At 35.6% G+C, this 20474-nt stretch overlaps 1 protein-coding gene across 1 annotated transcript in view; it reads left to right on the top strand.

Annotated features, from left to right (window-relative positions):
* Positions 1 to 20474, top strand: part of LOC138314166 (UPF0415 protein C7orf25 homolog) — a 111171-nt gene that overhangs the window by 51533 nt on the left and 39164 nt on the right. Inside the window, exon 3 of the mRNA XM_069254352.1 lies at positions 6031 to 6268. Coding sequence (XP_069110453.1) covers positions 6031 to 6268 — 238 coding nt within the window. The remainder of the gene's footprint in view (positions 1 to 6030; positions 6269 to 20474) is intronic.

Below are 20474 nucleotides of genomic sequence, written 5' to 3'. Positions count from 1 at the left end.
GTGATAGTTGGTCACAATATAGTTATAACTAGTGTCTAAATGACAGCTTCATAGCTTTCCTGTTATACTGTATAGTGATAGTTGGTCACAATATAGTTTTATAACTAGTGTCTAAATGACAGCTTCATAGCTTTCTGTTATACTGTATAGTGATAGTTGGTCACAATATAGTTATAACTAGTGTCTAAATGACAGCTTCATAGCTTTCTGTTATACTGTATAGTGATAGTTGGTCACAATATAGTTATAACTAGTGTCTAAATGACAGCTTCATAGCTTTCTGTTATACTGTATAGTGATAGTTGGTCACAATATAGTTATAACTAGTGTCTAAATGACAGCTTCATAGCTTTCTGTTATACTGTGTATATATAGTGATAGTTGGTCACAATATAGTTATAACTAGTGTCTAAATGACAGCTTCATAGCTTTCTGTTATACTGTATAGTGATAGTTGGTCACAATATAGTTATAACTAGTGACTAAATGACAGCTTTCATCATACTTTCTATAGTTATAACTAGTGTCTAAATGACAGCTATAGCTTTCTGATAGTATAGTGATAGTCACAATATAGTTATAACTAGTGTCTAAATGACAGCTTCATAGCTTTCTGTTATACTGTATAGTGATAGTTGGTCACAATATAGTTATAACTAGTGACTAAATGACAGCTTCATAGCTTTCTGTTATACTGTATAGTGATAGTTGGTCACAATATAGTTATAACTAGTGTCTAAATGACAGCTTCATAGCTTTACTGTTATAACTGTATAGTGATAGACTATAGTTAATAGACAGCTTCATAGCTTTCTGTTATACTGTGTATATGATAGTGATAGTTGGTCACAATATAGTTATAAACTAGTGTCTAAATGACAGCTTCATAGCTTTCTGTTATACTGTATAGTGATAGTTGGTCACAATATAGTTATAACTAGTGACTAAATGACAGCTTCATAGCTTTCTGTTATACTGTATAGTGATAGTTGGTCACAATATAGTTATAACTAGTGTCTAAATGACAGCTTCATAGCTTTCTGTTATACTGTGTATATATAGTGTAGATAGTTGGTCACAATATAGTTATAACTAGTGTCTAAATGACAGCTTCATAGCTTTCTGTTATACTGTATAGTGATAGTTGGTCACAATATAGTTATAACTAGTGACTAAATGACAGCTTCATAGCTTTCTGTTATACTGTATAGTGATAGTTGGTCACAATATAGTTATAACTAGTGCCCTAAATGACAGCTTCATAGCTTTCTGTTATACTGTCTATAGTGATAGTTGTTCACAATATAGTTTATAAGCTAGTGTCTAGTTAATGACAGCTTCATAGCTTTCTGTTATACTGTATAGTGATAGTTGTATGGTCACAATATAGTTATAACTAGTGTCCTAAATGACAGCTTCATAGCTTTCTGTTATACTGTATAGTGATAGTTGGTCACAATATAGTTATAACTAGTGTCTAAATGACAGCTTCATAGCTTTCTGTTATACTGTGTATATATAGTGATAGTTGGTCACAATATAGTTATAACTAGTGACTAAATGTCAGCTTCATAGCTTTCTGTTATACTGTATAGTGATAGTTGGTCACAATATAGTTATAACTAGTGTCTAAATGACAGCTTCATAGCTTTCTGTTATACTGTATAGTGATAGTTGGTCACAATATAGTTATAACTAGTGTCTAAATGACAGCTTCATAGCTTTCTGTTATACTGTATAGTGATAGTTGGTCACAATATAGTTATAACTAGTGTCTAAATGACAGCTTCATAGCTTTCTGTTATACTGTATAGTGATAGTTGGTCACAATATAGTTATAACTAGTGACCGAATGACAGCTTCATAGCTTTCTGTTATACTGTATAGTGATAGTTGGTCACAACTTATAGTTATAACTAGTGTCTCTAAATGACAGCTTTCATAGCTTTCTTGTTATACTGTATAGTGATAGTTGGTACAATATAGTTATAACTAGTGACTAAATGACAGCTTCATAGCTTTCTGTTATACTGTATAGTGATAGTTGGTCACAATATAGTTATAACTAGTGTCTAAATGACAGCTTCATAGCTTTCTGTTATACTGTATAGTGATAGTTGGTCACAATATAGTTATAACTAGTGTCTAAATGACAGCTTCATAGCTTTCTGTTATACTGTATAGTGATAGTTGGTCACAATATAGTTATAACTAGTGTCTAAATGACAGCTTCATAGCTTTCTGTTATACTGTATAGTGATAGTTGGTCACAATATAGTTATAACTAGTGACTAAATGACAGCTTCATAGCTTTCTGTTATACTGTATAGTGATATAACTAGTGTCTAAATGACAGCTTCATAGCTTTCTGTTATACTGTATAGTTATAACTAGTGTCTAAATGACAGCTTCATAGCTTTCTGTTATACTGTATAGTGATAGTTGGTCACAATATAGTTATAACTAGTGACTGAATGACAGCTTCATAGCTTTCTGTTATACTGTATAGTGATAGTTGGTCACAATATAGTTATAACTAGTGTCTAAATGACAGCTTCATAGCTTTCTGTTATATACTGTATAGTGATAGTTGGTCACAATATAGTTATAACTAGTGTCTAAATGACAGCTTCATAGCTTTCTGTTATACTGTATAGTGATAGTTGGTCACAATATAGTTATAACTAGTGTCTAAATGACAGCTTCATAGCTTTCTGTTATACTGTGTATATATAGTGATAGTTGGTCACAATATAGTTATAACTAGTGTCTAAATGACAGCTTCATAGCTTTCTGTTATACTGTATAGTGATAGTTGGTCACAATATAGTTATAACTAGTGTCTAAATGACAGCTTCATAGCTTTCTCATACTGAAGACTATAAGTCTTTGATATCTTACAAAGATTTCTAGCTTTTTTATATTAGCTGATTTAACACCTGAGTCTGTAAACTTGTGGTGAAAATTGTGTTCACTGATCTTTAATTCTCATATCTCCATCCATTTCTGGCTTAGTGTGAAAAATAACTGTGATCAAACTATTGTCATTGAAGGACTCCATCAGTGAGATTGGTTCTGTAGAATTTGTGGGGATGTTGTACCTCAATCTCTGAGCTTCACTGACTGACTGTGATCAAACTATCGTCATTGAAGGACTCCAGTGAGATGGTTCTGTAGAATTTGTCGGGATGTTGTACCTCAATCTCTGAGCTTCACTGACTGACTGTGATCGAACTATCGTCATTGAAGGACTCCAGTGAGATGGTTCTGTAGAATTTGTAGGGATGTTGTACCTAAACCTCTGAGCTTCACTGACTGACTGTGATCAAACTATCATCATTGAAGGACTCCAGTGAGATGGTTGTGTAGGATTTGTAGGGATGTTGTACCTCAATCTCTGAGCTTTACTGACTGACTGTGATCAAACTATCGTCATTGAAGGACTCCAGTGAGATGGTTCTGTAGAATTTGTAGGGATGTTGTACCTAAACCTCTGAGCTTCACTGACTGACTGTGATCAAACTATCGTCATTGAAGGACTCCAGTGAGATGGTTCTGTAGGATTTGTAGGGATGTTGTACCTCAATCTCTGAGCTTCACTGACTGACTGTGATCAAACTATGGTCATTGAAGGACTCCAGTGAGATGGTTCTGTAGGATTTGTAGGGATGTTGTACCTCAATCTCTGAGCTTCACTGATTAATTTGGTTGATTCACCAAGCAAAGACATTTTAATTTCATTCACTGTGAAAGCTTTTAACTTTAATTTAAACTTTCATCAAGGATGCATAGCTACTAAAAATTGCTCTTACGTACACATAATGTGGATCATCCTGTTTTTGTCCTAAATTTTCACACTTCACTGACCTTGGTATATATAAGGTAAACTTTGATTGTCTTTATGCAAGGTAGATTAGCTCTGCATACAGATTAACCTTACTGCGATGAAAGAGCAAAAGTTTTATTTATTTAGATTTCATGGTCCAATAGTTAAGATTGCATGGTCCGGATGCTGAACATAATGCATATATCACGCTTCAGCGACCCTGTTGAGTAAGGATACTCTAAGATGTTTAAAAGGCTAGTTCTATATTTATAGTACCTGATTTACATCAGTGATATGGCCTGGTTAGTTATAATAATTTTATGGTATTATAATATTTTGATGATTACCAAAATTTTGATCCACTAAATATAGAAAATGTTGCTATGACAACAGTAAAACTACAAATATATTAGCAGGGTACTTTCCAGAAACTTCACTGTGAAAATTTTATGGGATGTAGTTTTGGCCTTTTGAAATAATCTGTATAAAAAGCTGCTTTCAGTACAGAGATTTTTCTCTGAAAACCCATGTAGGTTTTCAGCTACATGTATATTAAACATCAGACTTATTTTTGTCCTCACATGACCTTAACCTTTGATCAGAAATGGCATGGTAAAGTATCGGAGAATTTCATCAAAAGTATTCTCTGATTATGTCTGCTCAACTTCTCTTCCATTTGATTGGAGTGTTGATATGTTAAAGGATGTCCTGTAGACATCTCAGGTTTTTCCCCACTGGTCGTGTACGTGGTTTTCCTGACAATCTGCTTTAATCAGGTGGAAAGTTGTCACAGGATTTCGGACGGCTCCTTTAATTAAGATTGAATTAGATGGATATATTTGGAATGAATGGTTTAAGGTTAGGATGAGATGAGAAATATCTGATAGGGTTTATAAGGATCCGGGGAGAAATTAGCCTTCAGAATTATGGTCTGGCATTTTCTCCTGGATTATAATATATTGTGTGGGTAAAATCAATGGTTGAAAAGTGACTGATACATAGTCTTATATAGACATATTATAGCTTCATAGAGTATGTGAGTAATGATAGTAATATGATGTACAGTAGGCCTATACGGGTTAAATCATCACCCTATAATACGTTTATGACGGGTTAAATCATCACCCTATAATACGTTTATGACGTTGCTGTCTACATGACACCTGCTTTATGACGTCTCTATATCCACTACCTAAAACCTATGTGGGCTATATACATGCATTAGAGCACCACTCATTGGTAACACATTTATTGTTGGTATGGTTGTCTGAAGTCCTCTACGTCAGGCAGATGTTTTGATGCTATCATCCGATTTCAAGACGTCATGTGAAATAATATAGTGTCCATGGGATCATTTCCACTACAGCCTATGGAAACAGAACTAGATCATTAAAGACTGCAGAAATATTACAAAGGCATGGTGGCTGCATGACAATAATATGTGGAGAGAAAGTCTTCATGTTCTCTAGCTACTGTGCATGGTTCTTGCTTTGTTTATTAATAGGAGATAATATGGGGAAATGGTCAGTTAAATATAACATGACATATCTATCGGTAATTAGGATATTTATGGTGTCTAATTTCTGTAAGTCCAACCTTGATGCCTCGTTAGTGATTCCTATCTGTAGCCTAGGATTTATAGAGCCTGAGAAAAGCTTTTGTATATGATGTTCTGTAACGTTTCTAATCTCATGAATTATCAGTATTGTTTCCTCTGTATATCAATTACTTACCACAGCTTACAACAGCATCATAAACTATCTGTAGGTATATCCTCTTTATGGAGACAGATATATTGGCTGAGAAATCAAATGTGATCTTGTTTGTGAACATTAGTGACCAACTATTTCAATCGATAGAGCATCTGGCTAGTGTTCAAAGGTCCCGGGTTCAAGCCCTGGTCTGACCACTATATGTAGGCATTCCTGTCCTGAAATGACTTGAATACCTTGTATTCCTCAAACTATTAAGTTATTTGCAGCTGCAGTAACCTTGACCTTTGACTTACTGACCTAGAATGCATTTCATTCAGTTTGAGATATGACATCTTTGGAGTATTTACTTTGTACTTGTGGTACTTTGGCTCCCCTGCCCTCCTCCCCCATTTCCAAAAGCTTGCACATCCTTAAAGCTGTGTATTAGGTAATTGAAAATCAGAAACTGAACCAGTAACAAGCGTCATTGTCATGCTTTACCATTCACAGTTGAGTAAGAAGACGAGAGGTCCTATCAATGAGTGCCAACTGAAGAGCAGTAATCTCAGTCACTTTGCTGGAATTCTACATGCCATGCAGGTTATACCAAGTGTGGAATGTATGATGAAGGCCATCCGCTCACCCAACCGTACAGAAAACCTGCATGTGGACATTGTGGCAGGTCAAGGTCAAGTGTGGGTCAAGGTCATCGCTAGGAAAGCACAAGCATTGCACCTTATATGGGCAGGTAATTATATTAGTCAAATATCATGATGTAGTAATTTATTCATTACTTTACTTGCATCAAGGCTATTAGATAAAACCTATCATGCTTATTATACAGGTAAATTCTATAATCATAATCTTCATTCATAGGTCACACTGTGGTCAAATAAGCTAAAATCTTTATACAACTTCTACTTATTAACGAAGAGGCCTAGAGACCTGATATTGGGCCCCTGGCTGCTGGGATGAAAGGCTACCAAGTTTGTTCAAATGAATGACCTTGTCCTCCATTCAAGGTCACAGTGGTCAAATAGGCTAAAATTGTTAAATGACTTCTTCTTATTAACCAAGTGGTCTAGGGACCTGATATTGGGCCTCTGACATGCTAGGATGAAGGGCTAGTAAGTTTGTTTTCATGTATGACCTTGACCTTCATTCAAGGTTACAGGGGTCAAATAGGCTAAAATCTTTAAATAAATTCTTAATAACCGTGAGACGAGACCTGATATGCTGGAGCATGATATAAATTCTATTCTCTCTAGATAACCTATTTGTTAATTAAGTATGAACCATGATTACCAGATAGCAGGTGAGCGATTCAGGCCTATTAGACCCTTGTTTTACTTTCAGATGTTTTTAAGTATTTTATTATACAGTAAAACACGGATAAGTTTGAATAAAGATTTCATTCACATTGTATCATATATAGATAGGATGAAATTGGTAAGAAAAAAAGAAAAAAAAAATTGGGACTTATTGAACCATTTGACTCATCTGATGTATTCAATTCAACCGTGTTCAACACAAGTGAGTTTAGTTATGTAATAAAACAACAGTGTGGTATGGTTGATACTTATAATTACGTGTAGTTCTTGTTTGTCTATGTCTTCATAAACCTAAAAGATATTGAGAATATTGCTTAAATAATATAATAGTCAGTCACGCTAATTCTGTTACATAACCACGAAGCAAAATATGACAAAAATATGTTCTACATTCTTTATGAAACATATATCAAGAAATATTGATAAATTCCACATCATTGTTATAAATATCTTAATTGATACTAATTCTAAATGTATAGCAATACGATTAAGAAGGTATAATATATGTACACACTACCAATACCTGAGCCAATGTCATGTACGTTAATCAAATAACATACATATATTCCACTGAGGAGTTGATGAAATGATTTTTCAGGCAAGACAATTTACCTAAGAAGGTTAACACACTACTGTAAGAGCGATTTGAGTAGTTCTAGACAAACGTTGCATTACTCAACAAGTAAGGGCCTGAGGGTTCGGCATAAAAAATGTCAGACTACAATGTGTAATGGTGGACAGAGAGCGAGTTTGAACATTTCACATATATTTCATTACAGTGGGCTTTTCTGACATATATCACAGTAAAACCAATTAATCTAATTTCTATTAGAACTAGTTTGTTTCCGATATTTGTGCTCTTAGATTGAATTGTCCCTTTAACTCAGATTATAAAAAAAATATCTAAGTGAGTCATTTTGAGCCTCAGAAGAAAAAATATTGAATTGCTTTAGTGTTGTAAATAATAATTAAATAACTTCAGTGTTAATTAAGAAATTCTATGTAAGAACATTAAATGATTTCCAGTATCTAGGAAACCATAAACATAAGCCTTGGAACAGAACATTCACAAGTTTTACCATGCTGGCCTTTAAAATTATGATGGAAAAGTTCTGGAAAAAAATAGTCCTAATTCATAATATTCTCTATTATATATTTAAAGTAATTTTAGATTAAATTACTATACATAGTGTTGACACCATAGGTTTCTATACACTTGATCAGCTTCTCCACAGTATAGATCAAATTGCCTTAGTGATTTCTGCAGTGGAAGTTTCTATGATTGATCAGCCTTCGACTGCTTCAGAGTCTCTCGGACAGATCAGCAGACGACATCTATCTCTAAGTTGTAGCTCGAGGATTAAAACATATCTTGTCGGTGTGCTGCTGGATTATTTTGTCATGGTATAGAATCTCAGAATGATTTTGTTGTTGGGTTAGGGAGGGGATTGCATGGATTCCTGATTATAAAACACATCCGGGATTTGTCGTGGCTTTGGTGACAATCAGGAAACAGTCAGTATAAGTACAATGGATGACAAGTCTCATGACATTGGTTGTGGATCTGTTACATTGTCACAATGTGTCAGCTAAATAAGACATATAGCCCACAATCTCTAGAACAGGATTTCTCCTGAAACCTTATAATGGGGCTATAGCTTTTCTGTTACGGGACTGGCCTTGATTCCTCCGAACAAACAAGTGAAATAACAGACTTGATGAAGAAGAAAGTGACTTTGGCTGCATAGGATGGTGATTTCATTATATAAACCTTTAATTCCAGATACAAGGAATGTTGCTGAATTACTTAAATCACATTGACCATAAAGTTAGTACAAGTCATGAGTTCAGAGGTTCTAGGTTCAAATCTTCATATTGCAGTAATGTTTCCTTTGTATTCTGCCTTGCTAGACTTTTACCTATGCATCCAATTACTGCTCAGTATGAGCATCATGGTGACATAAAATGTAATATGTAGCTTGTACATTATGGCTCTAAAACAAATCACTCAGACTAACTAGATAGTTATATCTGATTGGTTTTGGAGGCTGTTCTGGAGACTAGGGCCATAGTTATATCTGATTGGTTTTGGAGGCTGTTCTGGAGACTAGGGCCATAGTTATATCTGATTGGTTTTGGAGGCTGTTCTGGAGACTAGGGCCATAGTTATATCTGATTGGTTTTGGAGGCTGTTCTGGAGACTAGGGCCATAGTTATATCTGATTGGTTTTGGAGGCTGTTCTGGAGACTAGGGCCATAGTTATATCTGATTGGTTTTGGAGGCTGTTCTGGAGACTAGGGCCATAGTTATATCTGATTGGTTTTGGAGGCTGTTCTGGAGACTAAGGGCCATAGTTATATCTGATTGGTTTTGGAGGCTGTTCTGGAGACTAGGGCCATAGTTATATCTGATTGGTTTTGGAGGCTGTTCTGGAGACTAGGGCCATAGTTATATCTGATTGGTTTTGGAGGCTGTTCTGGAGACTAGGGCCATAGTTATATCTGATTGGTTTTGGAGGCTGTTCTGGAGACTAGGGCCATAGTTATATCTGATTGGTTTTGGAGGCTGTTCTGGAGACTAGGGCCATAGTTATATCTGATTGGTTTTGGAGGCTGTTCTGGAGACTAGGGCCATAGTTACATCTGATTGGTTTTGGAGGCTGTTCTGGAGACTAGGGCCATAGTTATATCTGATTGGTTTTGGAGGCTGTTCTGGAGACTAGGGCCATAGTTATATCTGATTGGTTTTGGAGGCTGTTCTGGAGACTAGGGCCATAGTTATATCTGATTGGTTTTGGAGGCTGTTCTGGAGACTAGGGCCATAGTTATATATTGGTTTTGGAGGCTGTTCTGGAGACTAGGGCCATAGTTATATCTGATTGGTTTTGGAGGCTGTTCTGGAGACTAGGGCCATAGTTATATCTGATTGGTTTTGGAGGCTGTTCTGGAGACTAGGGCCATAGTTATATCTGATTGGTTTTGGAGGCTGTTCTGGAGACTAGGGCCATAGTTATATCTGATTGGTTTTGGAGGCTGTTTCTGGAGACTAGGGGCCATAGTTATATCTGATTGGTTTTGGAGGCTAGTTCTGGAGACTAGGGCCATAGTTATATCTGATTGGTTTTGGAGGCTGTTCTGGAGACTAGGGCCATAGTTATATCTGATTGGTTTTGGAGGCTGTTCTGGTGACTAGGGCCATAGTTATATCTGATTGGTTTTGGAGGCTGTTCTGGAGACTAGGGCCATAGTTATATCTGATTGGTTTTGGACTGTTCTGGAGACTAGGGCCATAGTTATATCTGATTGGTTTATGGAGGCTGTTCTGGAGACTAGGGCCATAGTTATATCTGATTGGTTTTGGAGGCTGTTCTGGAGACTAGGGCCCATAGTTATATCTGATTGGTTTTGGAGGCTGTTCTGGAGACTAGGGCCATAGTTATATCTGATTGGTTTTGGAGGCTGTTCTGGAGACTAGGGCCATAGTTATATCTGATTGGTTTTGGAGGCTGTTCTGGAGACTAGGGCCATAGTTATATCTGATTGGTTTTGGAGGCTGTTCTGGAGACTAGGGCCATAGTTATATCTGATTGGTTTTGGAGGCTGTTCTGGAGACTAGGGCCATAGTTATATCTGATTGGTTTTGGAGGCTGTTCTGGAGACTAGGGCCATAGTTATATCTGATTGGTTTTGGAGGCTGTTCTGGAGACTAGGGGCCATAGTTATATCTGATTGGTTTTTGGAGGCTGTTCTGGAGACTAGGGCCATAGTTATATCTGATTGGTTTTGGAGGCTGTTCTGGAGACTAGGGCCAAGTTATATCTGATTGGTTTTGGAGGCTGTTCTGGAGACTAGGGCCATAGTTATATCTGATTGGTTTTGGAGGCTGTTCTGGAGACTAGGGCCATAGTTATATCTGATTGGTTTTGGAGGCTGTTTCTGGAGACTAGGGCCATAGTTATATCTGATTGGTTTTGGAGGCTGTTCTGGAGACTAGGGCCATAGTTATATCTGATTGGTTTTGGAGGCTGTTCTGGAGACTAGGGCCATAGTTATATCTGATTGGTTTTGGAGGCTGTTCTGGAGACTAGGGCCATAGTTATTGATTCTGATGGTTTTTGGAGGCTGTTCTGAGGAGACTAGGGCCATAGTTATATCTGATTGGTTTTTGGATGGCTGTTCTGGAGACTAGGGCTGTTATTTGATTGTTTGGAGGCTGGGAGACTAGGGCCATAGTTATATCTGATTGGTTTTGGAGGCTGTTCTGGAGACTAGGGCCATAGTTATATCTGATTGGTTTTGGAGGCTGTTCTGGAGACTAGGGCCATAGTTAATATCTGATTGGTTTTGGAGGCTGTTCTGGAGACTAGGGCCATAGTTATATCTGATTGGTTTTGGAGGCTGTTCTGGAGACTAGGGCCATAGTTATATCTGATTGGGTTTTGGAGGCTGTTCTGGAGACTAGGGCCATAGTTATATCTGATTGGTTTTGGAGGCTGTTCTGGAGACTAGGGCCATAGTTATATCTGATTGGTTTTGGAGGCTGTTCTGGAGACTAGGCCATAGTTATATCTGATTGGTTTTGGAGGCTGTTCTGGAGACTAGGGCCATAGTTATATCTGATTGGTTTTGGAGGCTGTTCTGGAGGACTAGGGCCATAGTTATATATCTGATTGGTTTTGGAGGCTGTTCTGGAGACTAGGGCCATAGTTATATCTGATTGGTTTTGGAGGCTGTTCTGGAGACTAGGGCCATAGTTATATATCTGATTGGTTTTGGAGGCTGTTCTGGAGACTAGGGCCATAGTTTTATATCTGATTGGTTTTGGAGGCTGTTCTGGAGACTAGGGCCATAGTTATATCTGATTGGTTTTGGAGGCTGTTCTGGAGACTAGGGCCATAGTTATATCTGATTGGTTTTGGAGGCTGTTCTGGAGACTAGGGCCATAGTTATATCTGATTGGTTTTGGAGGCTGTTCTGGAGACTAGGGCCATAGTTATATCTGATTGGTTTTGGAGGCTGTTCTGGAGGACTAGGGCCATAGTTATATCTGATTGGTTTTGGAGGCTGTTCTGGAGACTAGGGCCATAGTTATATCTGATTGGTTTTGGAGGCTGTTCTGGAGACTAGGGCCATAGTTATATCTGATTGGTTTTGGAGGCTGTTCTGGAGACTAGGGCCATAGTTATATCTGATTGGTTTTGGAGGCTGTTCTGGAGACTAGGGCCATAGTTATATCTGATTGGTTTTGGAGGCTGTTCTGGAGACTAGGGCCATAGTTATATCTGATTGGTTTTGGAGGCTGTTCTGGAGACTAGGGCCATAGTTATATCTGATTGGTTTTGGAGGCTGTTCTGGAGACTAGGGCCATAGTTATATCTGATTGGTTTTGGAGGCTGTTCTGGAGACTAGGGCCATAGTTATATCTGATTGGTTTTGGAGGCTGTTCTGGAGACTAGGGCCATAGTTATATCTGATTGGTTTTGGAGGCTGTTCTGGAGACTAGGGCCATAGTTACATCTGATTGGTTTTGGAGGCTGTTCTGGAGACTAGGGCCATAGTTATATCTGATTGGTTTTGGAGGCTGTTCTGGAGACATAGGGCCATAGTTATATCTGATTGGTTTTGGAGGCTGTTCTGGAGACTAGGGCCATAGTTATATCTGATTGGTTTTGGAGGCTGTTCTGGAGGACTAGGGCCATAGTTATATCTGATTGGTTTGGAGGCATGTTCTGGAGACTAGGGCCATAGTTATATCTGATTGGTTTTGGAGGCTGTTCTGGAGACTAGGGCCGTAGTTATAGTTTATTTACATCTGATTGGTTTTGGAGGCTGCACTAGGGCCATAGTTATATCTGTATTGGTTTTGGAGGCTGTTCTGGAGACTAGGGCCATAGTTATATCTGATTGGTTTTTGGAGAGCTGTTCTGGAGACTAGGGCCATAGTTATGCATATCTGATTGGTTTTGGAGAGCTGTTCTGGAGACGCACTAGGGGCCCATAGGTTATAAATCTGATTGGTTTTGGTGACCTGTTCTGGAGACTAGGGCCATAGTTATATCTGATTGTTTTGGAGGCTGTTTCTGGAGAATAGGGCCATAGTTTTATTGATTGGTTGTGGAGGCTGTTTGGAGAAGCTCGAAGGTGCCATAGTGTTTCATATTGATTGGTTTATGTGAGTAAGAGACGACCTGTTTGGAGGACTAGGGCCATGAGTTATATCTGGATTGGGTTTTGGAGGTAACTCATGTTTATTGTGGAGACTAGTACCATAGTTATATCTGATTTGGTTTTGGTGAGGTCTGTTTCGTGGGAGGATGTAGATAGGTGCACTACCTTTGTTCTCTGCTGAGATTGGTTTTGGGATATTGGGAGGTGTATAGAAACCAGGGCCATATTGGTGTGCGTGAATGGATCTGTGATGTGCTAGTGGCCGTATTAGATGGCCCCTACGTGTTTCATTTTTTTGGATTTGGATAGGCTGTGTATGCGTAGACTAGAGCAGCAGTTAGTGACATATGGATTGGTTTTTTGGACGGCTGGTTCTTGGAGTTCTAGGGCCCATAAATGTTATATCTGATTGGTTTGGGAGGCTGAGTTCTGGCAGACGCTCGCGCGCAGCCATAGTTACATCTGAATTGGTTTTGGAGGATCTGTTTGAGGACTAGGGGCCAAACTAGTGTATGATTCTGATTCGGTTTGGGGATGGGTAATCTGTATTGTGGATGTGAGTCTAGGCATAGTGCCATACTACTGTGCTGATTGAGTTTTGGAGGCTGTTCTTGGTGACTAGGGCCCATAGTTTTATCTGACTTGGTTTTGGAGGGACTGTTCTGGAGACTGGGCCATGAACATAGGATTGTCTTATATTTCTTGAGAAAATTGGTTTGCTGTTAAGTTATCTGAGGAAAACTAGCAGCAAGATGTTGGGATGTTATTGACTGGGCTTAAATGGCTTCTGTCTGAGATCTTCTGACCCCTATTCCAATTGTTTGTCAAATAACACATAATTAGTTAAAAAAAAAACACCTGCAGAGTTCCAGTGGGTGTTGTACCACTTGAGGAATAAGGAAAACTGTAACGAATACCCTGTGTTATGAAGGTTATCTTATGTCCTGTTTACTGTGGTACAGCTCATTTGCTCATGACTTTTCTGGGTACTCACCTCACCTTGGTCTATGACCGTTACTGGTACACCTCACCTTGTCTATGACCTTATGGTACACCTCACTGGTCAATGACCTCACTCTGGTCTTTTGACCCTGACTGGTACACCACACCTGGTCTATGACCTCTTACTGGTACCACTCTCACTCTTTCTGGTGTATGGACACTTTATATGTATATCCATCACCTGGTTTATGACCCTTTACTGGTACTACACCTGCACTGTCTATGACCCTGACTGGTATACCTCATCCTGGTCAATGACCGTTACTGGTACACCTCACTGGTGTATGAGCCCTTATGGTAACCTCACTCCTGGTCTATGACCCTTTACTGGTACACCTCGCCTGGTCTATGACCCTTACTGGTAACCTTCTCCTGGCCTATGTTCTTTACTGGTACACCTCACCTGTTCTATGACACCTTTACTGTTACACCTCACCTGGTCTATGACCCTTACTGGTACCATCCTCACCTGTTCTATGACACTTACTGGTAACATCTCTCGCCTGGGTCTATGAACGTTTACTGGTTAGACAACTCACCTATTCTCGATGACATTTATATTGTAACAACCCTCACCTTGTCTATGACCTTTATACTGCTACACTCTCACCTGGTTCTATGATCACCTTTATATGTACACCTCACCTGTTCTATGATCCTTTACTGTTACACTTTCACCTGTTCTATGGACCTTTACTGGTTCACCGCGCCTGGTCAATAATTGTAATTTATAATGCAAAACAATGTTGATATAAAAACTGTATAATAAATACATGTACAGCCATACTTCGTGGTTCTACTATATAATGGGTCCTTGTTATATCACTGACAAAATCATGGTCATTGTATAAACATGTTCTCTTCGGTCTTTGTTGCAATAATTATTTTTTGACTATTCCACTAGTGGATATGTATATTGATTATTCACTAGTGTGGAATTATCACCTTCGGTCTTTTGTTGGGTAGAGATTTTATACTTTGACCCCGAATCAATCTTTTTTCCCATTGACCCATTACACAAGAGTTGTTGATGTCTTCAATTACCCAATAAAAACGCCGTATGTTGATGTACTCTGATTGCTGCTTGTATGACCTAAACCAATAGCTAGTTGAAAACCAAATGTGTGAACAATAATGTACGAAAGCTTTCATAGCATGGAACTGTCAACACAAAATGCATAATTGTTTTTTTAGTGGTGTATGTCTTACAATGGTGTGCTGATTTTTAAGCAAGGAAGTAGGATAATCATGCTGGCCTTATATGACACATCCATCTCGAATGTAGATTAGACTTTAATTTTTAGTGTTCAAGTACCTATTGTAAATCTCAATTCAATAAAGACGTCACGCTTTGTGTAGGAATGCATGGATTAGTTGTTCTATAATTAATAATGGTTCAGTTTATATTTATACTACATTATTTATTGCAAATTAAGATTATTTGAATACTAATGAGCGCGCCTGTTAAGTTGCTTATGATGCTTATCAACTAGTCCGTATTTGCATAATAATTATCGATCAAATATAATTAATGTTGTTGTTTTTGGGGCCTTCAAATTGATAGAAGATTTAATGTGCGATTGGTAGAAAACAGATCACTCAAACTCGGGGGGGGCGCTTAATGGATATGGACATTTATTTTCACACATTTTAGTGTTCTTTTTAGAATATAAGTGACAAAAGCACTGATACAGTCGTAGTCTAGTTAGGCAACTTAGTTAATGTAGAATCTTAATAAACTCATTTCATGATGAGAAACAAAGTTCCATTTTCTCCAACCACTTGTTGTGTAAACTATTATGGGCCACCAACTCATACTGGAGGGACCACCAACTGGTCTACTCATCAGAGAGTTGTGTAGAACGTGGTGCCATGTTGTGAGTAATTATTCATTTGTTTTACCTACATTAATCACACAAGAATACTATGCTGTTTACGAATCATTGGCGGAATGTGACATACTATAGTACCATTTTTGGCGCATTTGAATATAGAGTAATATAGTGATTGGACTTGGTAGGCCGCTGTACCCAGCTGAATGTGCTAGTTGTAAATAGGAGGTCGCATTGGTAGGGATCTCGCTGAGACCGAGCTTGACGTGATGAGTTGTCTATAGAAACATGAAGGATTGGGGCTGATATATGTCTATTTACAGTTAAAACTAATATGATAATGACTGAGTTCACTTACAAAGATTAATGGTTATTTATAACTGTTCACTTAGATAAGATTCAAGGTTATTTATAAAATGTTCACTTACAAAATATTCATGGTATTTGTAATGTTTCACATTACATACAAACGTTTATATTTACGGTTTTTCGTATTACGTGTCCACTTACAAGAGTAATATTAACTGTTATATTGTATTGGAATCAATGTACATGAGATAAAATGTTATTGTTAATTACAGATTCACTTACAAGTTATCAAGGATATTTATAAGCGTTGGCTTACAAGATGATATTCATGTGGGTTATTTATAACCGGTTCATTACAAAAGATTCTGTGTTATTTATACTGTTCGATAAACAATCCCAATTTATTCATGGTTTATTATGTAAAGCTAATTCACTTGCAAACGTATTCAAGTGGTTATTTATAACTGTAAACTGTTCAAGGACTTACAGGTAAAGATTGAATGGTTATTTTGTAACACTTAGAAAAGTTCAACGTTACATTTATAACATGACTTACAAAGGATTCATGGTTATTTATAACTAGTTTCACTTACAAAAGATTTCATGGTTATTGATAAAACCTGTTCACTTACAAAAGATTCATGGTTATTTATAAACCGTTCACTTTACAAAAAGATTCATGGTCTAGCTTTATAACTGATTCACCATACAAAAGATTCATGGTTATTTATAACTGTTCACCTTGCAAAATATACATGATTTATTTAAACATTTAGAAAAGAATGATTAGTTATTTATAACTGTTCACTTGAAAGAAGATTCATGGTTATTTATAACTGTTCACTTACAAAAAGATTCATTTGGTTATTTATAACCTGTTCACTTACAAAAGATTCATAATGGGTTTATTTATAACTGTTCACTTACAAAAGATTCATGGTTTAGTTTATAAACTGTTCACTTACAAAAGATTCATGGTATTATTATAACTGTTCACTTCACAAAAAGATTCACTTACAAAGAGTTAAGGTTATTTAAACCTGTTCACTTACAAAAGATTCATGGTTATTTATAACTGTTTCACTTACAAAAAGATTCAAGGTTATTTTGTAACTGTTCACTTACAAAAGATTCATGGTTATTTATAACTGTTCACTTACAAAAAGATTCATGGTTATTTATAACTGTTCACACTTACAAAAGATTCATGGTTATTTATAACTGTTCACTTACAAAAGATTCATGGTTATTTGTAACTGTTCACTTACAAAAGATTCATGGTTATTTATAAACTGTTCACTTACAAAAGATTCATGGTTATTTATAACTGTTCACTTACAAAAGATTCATGGTTATTTGTAACTGTTCACTTACAAAAGATTCATGGTTATTTATAACTGTTCACTTACAAAAGATTCATGGTTATTTTATAACTGTTCACTTACAAAAGATTCATGGTTATTTATAACTGTTCACTTACAAAAGATTCATGGTTATTTATAACTGTTCACTTACAAAAGATTCATGGTTATTTATAACTGATCACTTACAAAAGATTCATGGATTATTTATAACTGTTCACATACAAAAATTCATGGTTATTTATAACTGTTCACTTACAAAAGATTCATGGTTCATTTATAACTGTTTCACTTTACAAAAGATTCATGGTTATTTATAACTGTTCACTTACAAAAGATTCAAGGTTATTTATAACTGTTCACTTACAAAAGATTCATGGTTATTTATAACTGTTCACTTACAAAAGATTCATAAGTTATTTATAACTGTTGCAGTTACAAAAGATTCATGTTTATTTATAACCCCGATCACTTACCCCCCTAAAAGATTCATGGTTATTATAATAACTGTTCACTTACAAAAGATTCATGGTTATTTATAACTGTTCACTTACAAAAGATTCATTGGTTATTTATAACTGTTCACTTTACAAAAGATTCATGGTTATTTATAACTGTTCACTTACAAAAAAGTATTCATGGTTATTTATAACTGTTTTCACTTACAAAAGATTCATGGTTATTTATAACTGTTCATTGTTACAAAAGTATCATGTTATTTATAACTTTCACATTACAAAAGATTCAAGGTTATTATTTATATCACGTGTTCACTTACAAAAGATTCATGGTTATTTATAACTGTTCACTTACAAAAGATTCATCTGGTTATTTATAACGATGTTCACTTACAAAAGATTCATGGTTATTTATAACTGTTGGTCACTTACAAAAGATTCATTGTTTATTTGTAACTGTTCACTTACAAAAAGATTTAAACTGTTTCAAAAGAGTAATTTATAACTGGTTCACTTTACTTAAAAAGATTCATTGGTTGTGTTATAACTGTTCAGCTACAAAAGATTTCAAGGTTATTTATAACTGTTCACTTACAAATTTCATGATTCAAAAGATTCATTGTATAACAGTTCACTTACAAAGAGATTCATTTATGGTTTATTATTATAGACTGCAAGGTGTTCACTTACTTACAAAAGTATTCAAGGGTTATTTATAAACTGTTCACTAACAAAAGATTCAAGGTTATTTTAATAACTGTTTTCACATGTACAAAAGATTCATGGTTATTTATAACTGGTTAGTTCAAACTTACAAAAGATTCATGGTTATATTATAACTGGTTCACTTACAAAAGGATTCATTGGTTAGTTTACTAACTGATCACTTACAAAAGATTCATGGTTATTATAAACTTGTATCACTTACGCAAGAGATTCAAGTTGGATATTTTATAACTGTATGTTCTACTAACTTACAAAAGATTCATAGGTTAATTTACATAACAGTGTTCACTTACAAAAGATTCATGTGTTATATTTATAACTGTTCACTTAACAAAAGATTCATGGTTGGTTATAACTGTTCACTTACAAAATATTCAAGGTTATTTTATAACTGTTTACTACAAAAGATTCAAGTTAAATTTATAACTGTTCACGTTACAAAAGATTCATGTTTATTTGTAAACTGTTCACACTTACAAAAGATTCTAATGGTTTATTTATAACTGTTTCATTTATCAAAAGATTCACTGGTTAATTAATAACTGTTCACTTACAAAAGATTCATGGTTATTTAATAAACTGTTCACTTACAAAAGATTTCATGGTTTTATTTTGTAACTGTTCACTTACAAAAGATTCATGGTTTATTTATAAACTGGTTCACTTACAAAAGATTCATGGTTATTTATAACTGTTCACTTACAAAAGATTCATGGATATTTATAACTGTTCACTTACAAAAGATTCAAGGTTATTTATAACTAGCATGTTTCACTTACAAAAAGATTCATGGTTATTTATAACCGTTCACTTACAAAAGATTCATGGTTATTTATAACTGTTCACTTACAAAAGATTCATGGTTATTTATAAACTGTTCACTTACAAAAGATTCCATGGTTTATTTATAACCCGTTCACTTACAAAAGATTCAAGGTTATTTATAACTGTTTTCACTTAACAAAACGATTCATGGTTTTGTAACTGTTACTTACAAAAGATTCATGTTATTTATAACTGTTCACTTACAAAAGATTCATGGTTATTTATAACTGTGCTTTACAAAAGATTCATGTTGGTATTTATAACTGTTTCACTTACAAAAGATTCATGGTTATTTATAACTGTTAACTTACCTAGATTCATGGTTATTTGCTTACTGTTAACTTACAAAGATTTCATGGTTATTTATAACCTGTTCACTTACAAAAGATTCATGTTTATTTATAACTGTTAACTTACAAAAGATTCAAGGTTAATTTGTAACTGTTCACTTACAAAAGATTCAAGGTTTATTTATTAAACTGTTCACTTACAAAAAGATTCATGGGTTATTTATAATGTTCTCTTACAAAAGGATTTCGTTGGTTTATTTATAACTGTTTACTTACAAAATGATTCATGGTTATTGTAAAACTTTCACTTACAAAAGATTCCATGGTTATTTATAAACTGTCACTTACAAAAGATTCATGTGTTATTTATAACTGTTCACTCATACAAAAAGATTTCAATGGTTGGTTATAACTGTTCACTTACAAAGATTCATGGTTATTTATTAACTGTTAACTTACAAAAGATTCATGGTTATTTATAACTGTTCACTTACAAAAGATTCATGGTTTATTTATAACCTTACAAAAGATTCATTGGTTAAATGTTTATAACTGTTCACATTAATTAAATTTATGTACATAATTCCTTAACGTTTAGTGGTGTGGCCAATACTTCATTTTAGGCTGTCTTGTACCTTTACTTACTCAAAAT

This window comes from Argopecten irradians, chromosome 2 (assembly GCF_041381155.1).
Source record: "Argopecten irradians isolate NY chromosome 2, Ai_NY, whole genome shotgun sequence".
Classification (NCBI taxonomy): Eukaryota; Metazoa; Mollusca; class Bivalvia; order Pectinida; family Pectinidae; genus Argopecten; species Argopecten irradians.
The sequence above is the reverse complement of the archived record's forward strand: the minus strand, read 5'-3'. Positions and strand labels throughout refer to the sequence as shown.